At 45.1% G+C, this 10,231-nt stretch overlaps 1 protein-coding gene across 4 annotated transcripts in view; it reads right to left on the minus strand.

The window, feature by feature from the left end:
* LOC126995437 (bcl-2-related ovarian killer protein-like) overlaps positions 1–10,231 on the minus strand; it is a 46,547-nt gene that overhangs the window by 16,953 nt on the left and 19,363 nt on the right. For 3 of the 4 annotated variants that reach the window (XM_050854976.1, XM_050854975.1, XM_050854974.1), the window contains exon 6: positions 6,192–6,283. The exons of the other annotated variant lie outside the window; for it this stretch is intronic. In XM_050854976.1, the coding sequence (XP_050710933.1) occupies positions 6,192–6,283 (92 nt within the window). The remainder of the gene's footprint in view (positions 1–6,191; positions 6,284–10,231) is intronic. 4 annotated transcript variants of the gene reach the window in all.

Here is a 10,231-nt window from a genome sequence, read left to right on the forward strand (position 1 = left end):
CACGCACAATGCTTCGAGGTGCAATAGACTAAAGCACTCAAACTGTCACCCGGCAAAATGAGGTTTACGTCTTGCTGAGGCCGAGATGATATTTCACTGACAGGAGCGGTTAATGTCCCTCATTGTTCATGGGGTGTGGAGTGACTGGAGTCCGTGGTGTGGTGGCATGGCCCAGCTGTACCTATAGATCCATCAGCATGCAGTTCCAAGCTCTTACGCGGGTGTGGAGTGTGGTGTCATGTGGGAAGGCTCAGCAGTAGTACCCACAGTCATTAACATGCACATCCAAGCTCTTTCGGAAGTGTGGAGTGTGTGGTGTTGCGTGAGGGCTCAGCTGTACCCGATTCATCAATATGCAGCTCCGATCTCTTTCTGGCGTGTACTGGTTAACGATCACAAGCTCAGCACGCGATCAGACCCTTGGTGTCGTGTGAGGGCCCAGCTGTACCTATAGATCCATCATAATGCAGCCCCGAGCTCTTTCCGGAGGGCACTGGGTCGGTATTCGCAAACGCTTTCGCCTCTCACATCAACCATTTCCAAAGGCCGAAAAGCGTATCAGTCGCGTTCCAATGAGTGTTTTTGTAGGTTCATGGCACAAAAGAATGATCAAACTACCAGAGGAATCATAAAACTACCTCAGCAAATGCCCAGAACTCCTACGAAAGCCTTGTCAAATGTGTGTATGCTTGGGCGACGAAATGTTTCATTAAGAATATGGCCCCAACAGTGATAGCGGCCGCGAGTCCCGCACGTGATCAGACTCTTGGTGAATTAATGGTGAATGACACGGTTGTCTGTAACATATTCCCTGCCTCGGCCACGCGTCCTCTGCTCCACCCCTTGGCCGCGGACCTTTGGAAGAGTCGTCTATATAATTTACCGACCCATGACTTGCTACAGTGGACACTTTACACTGTGCCTCCCGCCCCTCTCTCCTCACCCTCCAGCCCCTTCCCTCTCTCCCTTCCTCCTCCCTCTTCCTCCTCCCCTGCTGATGAGGGTTCAACAGACTTCTTCCTCAATATCACTCGACACATTAATAATCTCCCTCTGCTTGGTCTATGTCATCTCCGCTCTCACGTTCACCATCACGTTCATTCCTCACGTTCCTCTTAGCTCCTTCACCATCACCCTTCTCTCCCTCTCTTCTTCGTGTTGACCCCTCATGTTCATTCCCTCACGTTCCTCTTAGCTCCTTCACCATCACCCTTCTCTCCCTCTCTTCTTTGTGTTGACCCCTCATGTTCATTCCCTCACGTTCCTCTTAGCTCCTTCACCATCACCCTTCTTTCCCTCTCTTCTTCATGTTCATTCCCTCACGTTCCTCTTAGCTCCTTCACCCTCACCCTTCTTTCCCTCTCTTCTTTGTGTTGACCCCTCATGTTCATTCCCTCACGTTCCTCTTAGCTCCTTCACCATCACCCTTCTCTCCCTCTCTTCTTTGTGTTGACCCCTCATGTTCATTCCCTCACGTTCCTCTTAGCTCCTTCACCATCACCCTTTTCCCTCTCCCTCTCCCATTCCACAATCTTCATGCACGTTCACCTTCACGTTCATCTCCTCACGTTCATGCCAGACCCTCCCTCCTCCCCTCTCCACGCTCCCCTTCACGTTCACCCTCTCATTCACCCCTCTTTCACCCTCCTTCCCTTCTTTCTTCCCTTCCCACTCTCCCCTTCCACAATCTCCCACGTTCACCCCTTCCTCACCTTCCTTCCCTTCCCCCTTGCCTTCCCTCTTCCCAACCGTTCCTCTCATCCTCCTTCCCTTCCTCCCTTCCTCCTTTCCCCCTTCCTTTCCTCACCTTCCTTCCCTTCCCCCTTCCCTTCCCTCTTCCCAACCGTTCCTCTCACCCTTCTTCCCTTCCTCCCTTCCTCCTTTCCCCCTTCCCTTCCTCACCTTCCTTCCCTTCCCCCTTCCCTTTCCTCTTCCCAACCGTTCCTCTCACCCTCCTTCCCTTCCTCCCTTCCTCCTTTCCCCCTTCCCTTCCTCTCATCCCTCCTTCCTTTACCCTCTCCCTTAGCCTCCCTTCTCCCCTCTCCTCCCCACTTTCCTGCCCTGTGTCGACCCTCGTAATGGAACGTGAAGAACCCATTATTGGCACATTACAAGGGGCGCTGCGAAAGTGTCAGACGAGTAGACCGTAATGAGTTAACTGTGAGCACGGAGAGTAGTTAGTTAGGTTAGGTTGTTAGGTTAGTTAGTTAGTTTGTTTGTTAGCTAGTGAAGTGGTGATGTCTTTCCTCTGATTCTCTCGCCTCTAACCGTATTACATCACAACCTGCTTAAGAGTCAGACGCGGTTAGGTTAGGTTAAGTTAGCTAGTTAGTAGTAGTAGTAGTAGTAATGATAATGATAGTAATAGCAACAATAATGATTAATAGCAGTAATAATATTATGTCACCTCCTCTTATGGCATGTTCTTGCACTCTGAATCTGACAAATCGACGACTCACTGTTTAGAGGAGAGAGAGAAAGCGTAAAAGAATGTGAGAAGGAGGAGGAGAAGGAGGAGGAGAAGGAGGAGGAGGAGGCAGAGAAGGGCGTGGAAAGGTATGGTAGGAAGGGGCGGGGCAGGGAAGGGCAGAAGAAAGGTGGCCGCTATAGGAGTTACCGAAGGCGAGGTGAATGGGAGAGAGAGAGGACGGGACGGGAGGGAAGGGGAGTGAGTGGTGTGTTGGGGCCAGGAAGGAGAGGAAGATTAGAAGGGAAGGGGCGGAGGGGAGGGAGATTAGGCTCACATGATACCTAGGTTAGCTGTGAGGCTGGTGGTGGAGGCTGTGGGTGTAATGGTAGAGTTTTGTGGTGGCTTCACACTCCAACCTTTCCTTCTGATTCTGTTCCTCCTCCTCCTCCTTCTCCTTCTCCTTCTTACATTAGTCTTCATTCCGTGTCTCTCTCTCTCTCTCTCTCTCTCTCTCTCTCTCTCTCTCTCTCTCTCTCTCTCTCTCTCTCTCTCTCTCTCTCTCTCTCTCTCTCTCTGTCTATCGTATATCTATCTTCTTCTTTTTCTCCTTATTATTATTGGAGTAAATGTTTGTAAAGATATAATATTACGTAGAAAGTCTGTTTATAATTATGCGTTTTTTTTATTTGGTTTGGTTGGGGATGATTTTGAAAGATGTTTATGAGTTGTGTTTTTAATCGGTTTGCCAAATTTTGATGGTGGGTTTGTTATTATTATTATTATTATCATTATTATTATTATTATTATTATTATTATTATTATTATTATTATTATTATTATTATTATTATTATTATTATTATTATTATTATTATTATTATTATTATTATTATTATTATTATTTGATTGTTGTTTGTTGTTGTTGTTTAAGTATTTTGTTTGTTTCTTTTTTGTTATCTTGTGTGTTTTGTGTTTGGGAAAGATTTTGTCGATAACTTAAAATGATAACTAATAATAACCTATCTATCTATCTATCTGTTTTTTTTATCTATCTATCTATCGATCGATCTATCTATCTATCTATCTATCTTTTTACCTATCTTTATATCACTATCTATCTATCTATTTGTCTGTCTATCTTTCTGTCTATAGTTTCTTTAAGTGGAGATAAGGAACCCGAAATTGACCTCTCTTTTGACCACTCATCTTTATTTCTTTTTCTAGGAGCAATGATTAGCGGATTACTTTGTTCTCATTTATCTTTGCCCTTGAGCTGCTTCCATTACTGTCAATAAATTTATTAATCTATCTATTTATGTTCCTATTTATATATGTATGTATTTATCTCTCTTGTTTCTATTGATAGGAATAAGGAAACGATTTATCCAATTTTCCATCAAGAGTTTCCACGCACGCATTGCCGAGGGATTAGAATCATTAGACAAGCCAGCCACAATCTCCACCAAGCGTTGATCAATCACGCCGTCTGTACATAAGCGCCACGAGTTCTCCAGATCGGATTTCTAAACCAACACGAACATTGCAAAGTCATGGCCTATTCGCCTTGCTCTCAGCCACACGACATGCATCCCATCAAATACGTGCAAGGCTTCGGGCAGTTTACTTCTCCCAGCGTGATCATGGATAGATAGAATTGGTAGTTAGATAGATAGATAGATAACATATATGATAATGCATGTATGTATTATATGGATCAAGTTGGAATGTTGAAGATAGGACGAGAAAGAGAGAGACGAAGAGGGCGGTAGAGGACGTAAGGTTATGTTCAGTAGGCTATCCATAACCCAAACAAAGACGGTGTTCCATTAATGATTTAGTAGCTCTGATGCGATAAGACTTAAGTTATTGTGTTCTGTGGTGGTGGTGGTGGTGGGTGGAAGATACGCCTGGTGTGTGTGTGTGTGTGTGTTCGTGACCTAATCAAGTGTGGGTGAACTCTGCTTTATGTCGGCATTTTAAAATAGAGGTTGGAGAAAAGTGAGTTAAAAGGAAAATTACTGTGCCCCTGAGAGATGAAAATACAGTGTAACCGCGGCACTTTGCAACCACCCAAATGCTCCCCCGTCCTGCCAGTAAACAGTTCCCAGGTCAAACAAGCGAAAAGAGAACATTGAAGGGAAAGATGCAGTGAAGAAGATGCTGGAAGGCTAGTGATTTTGAACTGCCTTGGGTTAAAGCCTTGGGAAGTCAGGTAAAGTACAGGTAAAGTTGGGACCACGTATACACAATAGCTACTGGTGACCTCGGTGCTGTGCTCATCTCCGTCACATTGGGCCTTGAGCCTGTGGTGGGTTAAGGCCCCGTTCACACTGTGCCGACTCTAGGTCACGACAACCCAGCGACTCAAGGTACACGAGTTCTTGGGTGTGAAACGTTGATGTGAAAGGGTCGCACGTGGTCGGAAAGAGGTCCAGAAACGATCGCCGAATGCTGAGTCGCCACAGTGTGAAGGGGACCTAAAAGTCGCTGGGTTGTCGTGGCCCAGAGTTGGCACGGCGTGAACGGGGCCTAATACAATATAACAGCGGGAGGTGAGGGTGGGGAGGTGGAGGGCGACAAGATAGGAAAGAAGGCCACACTATTTCCACCTCTGTGACATGTGCACCGCGGGGAGACCAAACAACAATCAGACCACTGAGGTCGTCATGAGCCCCACCCCACCACAACCCGGGACACAGGGCAGGCGTGACATCCGGGTTACCACAGTTTACTTTCCCCAGGTTTCCCCAGGTACCCATTTATCGAAGACAGGTAGCCCGCAAATTCACCAAGTTAATACTGTCCGTTCGAAAGAAAAATCGTGCCATACAGCAGCCTTCTGAAAACCCGAGTTACGAGCTCCGTTAACTTTTCGCACGTCACCGAGAGGGATTCGATCAATGGCAGCTAATAAATGTAACTTTTGTCCTGTACGTGACTTTCTACTGCGAGCCACATGGCGAGGAGCACGAGCCACGGTAGAGCAGACTGAGCGGGGACATTGCAGAGAGAGAGAGAGAGAGAGAGAGAGAGAGAGAGAGAGAGAGAGAGAGAGAGAATGGTAGCCGTCCCTTATGCAAACTAGGAAGAGAAAGACACATACCAACAGCGGAGAGAGAGAGAGAGAGAGAGAGAGAGAGAGAGAGAGAGAGAGAGAGAGAGACACATGGTAGCCGTCCCTTATGCAAACTAGGAAAAGAAAGACACATACCATCAGCGGAGAGAGAGAGAGAGAGAGAGAGAGAGAGAGAGAGAGAGAGAGAGATAGGACGATAAATTGACAGGATGTGCATGGGGTTAGGGAGTACATTGAAGGGAGCGAAGGAGGAAAAATATAACACCACACAACTATAACTCTCTCTCTATAAGCATTAGTACTATTAGTATAGTATTATGTAGCATTAGTAAAGTTAAAAAGTTGAACAGAAAATATGAGGGATTTCTCAGTGAGAGTTGAAGAGAGAGTCATTAGTGAACTCTGTATAGTAGCATAGGATATTAGTATAGTATATAAATATTAGGATAGTATAGTATATTTAAAAAAAGTATTACAGAAAATATGAGTAGGAAAAAAAAGACATTGGGGAGTTCTGTGGTATTAGTAGCATAATAAATTAGTGTTAGTATTTTAGTATACCATAATGTAACATAGGATTGGTATAGTAATTAGTAGTGGTAGTTAGTATATAGAGTGGTTAGTAGTAGCAGTAGTAGTAGTAGTAGTAGTAGTAGTAGTAGTAGTTAGTATTAATCTAGTAGTGTAAGGGATTGTCGCTGACTCACCCAGCCGCCCTGCGAGGCTATCCAGGGCGCCGTGTGCCTCTCCGTCACCAGTCCCATCACGTCGATCACCCCGGCCACGTACTCAGGGTGCCCTGCAACACACCACAAGACACTCGGTCACACCAAGGCACACACCAGCACCCTTCCTGCCTTCTAACTCTTGCCTCTAACCGAATTACCTCATCACTCCCTCCTATTCGCCCCTCTGTTTTCTGTTCTATTATCTTCGCGCTCTCTAACATTCCTCAACATTCTCTACTCGTCTCTGTCTCTCCTACTAGCCTTTCTGCTCTCTACTCTTCCTCTGCTCTGTACTCTAACCATCATCACCACCTCCTCTACTCGCCTCTAACCTCCCGACATCGCCATCCTCCCTGTCACCCTCTATACTCGTCTCTATTCTAACCTCACCATATTTCACTCTATCCACTTCTCATTCCTCTCTACTCCTTCTCCCTCTACCTCCTTCCCACTCCCTCCCTTCCACTTCTCATCCTTTTCTCCACCTATCCCTTCCCAAGTATCTATCTAATCTAACCTCCTCTGGCAAGTCAGTGTCATTACTACCTCGTTAGTACATGTTGGCAGTATGTAGCCTACTTCTTTACTCTTTATTTACCTACTGCGCAGTCTCTCTCTCTCTCTCTCTCTCTCTCTCTCTCTCTCTCTCTCTCTCTCTCTCTCTCTCCTTGCCTTTCTAAATATCACACGTCGCATTATAGCAACATCTAATTTTTTATCCATTATCCTCTTAAACTCACGTATATCCAGCTTATTAACTGCACTCACACGTCGTTTCTCATGCACTCAGTTACTTCTTATCTCATTCGGACAGTCATGCGCTCTGATATGCTCACTCGTTCACTTCCTCTTACTCGCATATTACTTTCTCATAGATGTAGTGTATGATACCCTACACATTTTTTTTTTCACAGCTAAGGAGACAGTTCAAGGGCGTAAGGAAAAAGAAAAAAAAAAAGCCCCCTACTTACTGCTTCTGAATATACATACCAAATACATAGCCATACATATCCCATACATACCTTATACATACCCAACACACACCCATATATACCCCATACATACCGAATACATACATACCCCAATACATAGCCATACATAACCATACATAGCTATACATATCCATACATACTCTATACGTACCTCATACTGAACCGATTCAAACAGGTACCTTAACTGAATATCCTCAAGTATACATTCATCATTATGCATTCACACACACACACACACACACACACACACACACACACACACAATCACACGCACGTAATACACGCACTTCCTGGAGAGTGGATTGACTATAAGAAGAGCCCTAAAGGAAGTGTGTGGGTGTATGTGTGTGTGTGTGTGTGTGTGTGTGTGTTATTCACTCGCGGATTAATCGGACTAATCACATGCTGGACCCGTGATGTACAGATAGTGAGGAGAGTAAGGGAAGAGGGAGGGAGGAAGGGGGGTAAGAGTGTGTGTTCTTTCTCTCATGATCTCGTACGTTATTTGCATATGATATTATACGTAACACACACACACACACACACACACACACACACACACACACACACACACACACACTAACGAGCAGGCAGCCTTAGTATATGTGTTTATGTTATCTCGTGTGTTAGCAAATTTGACAGCTGGTATGCACGATATTGTGTTTATGCAGAGTAGCTTGTTTACATATTGGCGTCCTGAGCCTCGTGCACGTGTCCTCCTGAGTTAATAAGTCTGTCCTGGGTAACCTCTGCTATAATCTTCCTTTATACACGATGGCACACAATGACTCGTGGTCGTATTATAAGACATTTCGTCGCCCAAGAACACAAGGCTTTCGTAGGAGTGGTGGGCATATCCATTAGTTTTATAACCCTGGTGGTAGTTTGGCCCTTCTTCTGTACCGTGAACCTAAAGAAACGCTCATTAGAACCCGACTGACCCCCTCTTTGACCTTTAGAAATAGCTGATGTAAGAAGCGAGTGTCTTATAACACTAACCGTATTCTCTGACGCTTGATTTCGGCTCCCTCAGCAGCTGTTTACAAAGGTCACAAAGTCGGGTTCTCATGAGTGTTTTCCACGGTCATGGTGCAGAAGCCTTAATGTCAAACTATCACAGGGCTCATAAAACTACCCCTCATGGAAATACTACTAACGCAACCCCTACGAAAACCTTATCAATGTGCGTGTGTGAGGCCACATATTATCAAACAATTCTGAAGTGTTAATATACTTAGATTTGATAAGGCTTTCGTGGAAATTTATGAGGGTATTCCCATGAGTAGTTTTATGAGACTAGTGATAGTTTGACAAGCCTTTTGCACCATCCTCTATCAGCCTCTACCAAAGCCTTATCATATGAATGTGCGAGGCCCCATATTCTCAGACATATCAGAACTTACACGCCCATATTTGATAAGGCATTCGTCAAAGGTGTGTTAGTATTCCCATGAGTAAGTAGTTTTATGAGCTCAGTGATAGCTTGACAAAGCTCCTGCTGCATCATGAATGCGGAAAACATTCTTGAGAACCCGACTGATCTCCTTTGTGGTTAAGTATGCACAACTAGCGGTATGTACAACCGTCCTAAGCCCCTTAGATCACAGTGACCTTCAAGTATTTATCTTCGTAAAAATAGAAAAAAATGAAAGTTGATATTTGATACTTTAAGAGGATCAAATTCCCTTATGCATATTCAGAACGGGTCCTATCATAATGGTGCCCTAAAGTTGTTATCTGATACTTTACGACTATCAGATTACTTTATTTATATTTTTTCTCGTTTCGTCAATGGCGGTGGTAGCCTTTCTTGGTGGGGCCTGGTGGTCGGCTCCAGCCCGTTTTGGCGCAAGGAAGTGTTTATAGTGACGCCATCTTATGTATATACAGGGAGGGGTCGCATGAGGCTGCCCCCAAACCAGATCTCACTTAACTAAGACTCCAAGGAGACTAGAAGCGGCACTTGGCACACTTTACCGCAACTCAGCTCACCCCACTTATACCACACCCACACACCCGCGCCCACAAAACTTCTATCCCACGCTATGACATGATGTGCACGCCTAAGAATGCCACCGCTCGGCCTATCCTCAACCATTATCATTATGCAGGTGTTTATCGTGATGCCATCTTATGTATATACAGGAAGGGGTCGCTTAAGGCTCACCGTTGCCAGATTGTCGTACTCAGAGCATAGTGGTTACCGGTTTCTGACGCGTTACTATTACCAAGAAACATCAGCAATTAACTATTTTAACGATAACTACAAATTGATTTCGTCATTTGGGCCCAGGAGACAGATTTTGGGTCGGATATGGGTAAAAAGTAGAGGCTGAGTACGACGAATTGGCAACGTTGATAAGGCTGCCCCAAAATCTGATTCATCTTAGCTAATGCCCCAAGGAGACACTAAATTCTTAAACATTTCGGCACCCAAGCACACATAAATGACACGACATTCATAGGAGTTTTGAGCATTTCCAGGGGTAGTTTCATGACCCTAGTGGTAGTTTGACCCTTCTGCTGTACCACGAACCTACAAAAATACACTCATGAGAAGCCGACTGATTTTTTTGGGCTTTGAAAATAGTTGATGTGAGAGGCTGAAGCGTCTTTTTTTTTAATTTTTTTTTACGTCGCGGCCTATAGCGCCGGTAGGCTTTTTCCCGGTGGGGCCTGATGGTCGGCCCAAGGCTTCTTCCCGGTGGGTCCTGATGGTCGGCCCAGCCCGTTCTGGCGCAGGCGAGTTTTTATAGAGAATATCATCCTAAAGGCGGCACTTGGCACACACATTACCGCAACTCCGCTCACCCCACGCACCAAACACATACTCCTACACCTACAATACTTCTATCCATTGCTATGTCACGATCTACACGCCTAGAAATGCCACACTTAAGCCTATCCACAACGTTACCAGAGTATCACTCTTACCATATTGTATTTTTCGTTTTCTGACCCGTAAGCAAACAAAGAAGCATCGACACTTTACGGTTTTAACACGACCTTGAATTGGATGTCGTTTTG

This window comes from Eriocheir sinensis, chromosome 8 (genome assembly GCF_024679095.1).
Source record: "Eriocheir sinensis breed Jianghai 21 chromosome 8, ASM2467909v1, whole genome shotgun sequence".
Classification (NCBI taxonomy): Eukaryota; Metazoa; Arthropoda; class Malacostraca; order Decapoda; family Varunidae; genus Eriocheir; species Eriocheir sinensis.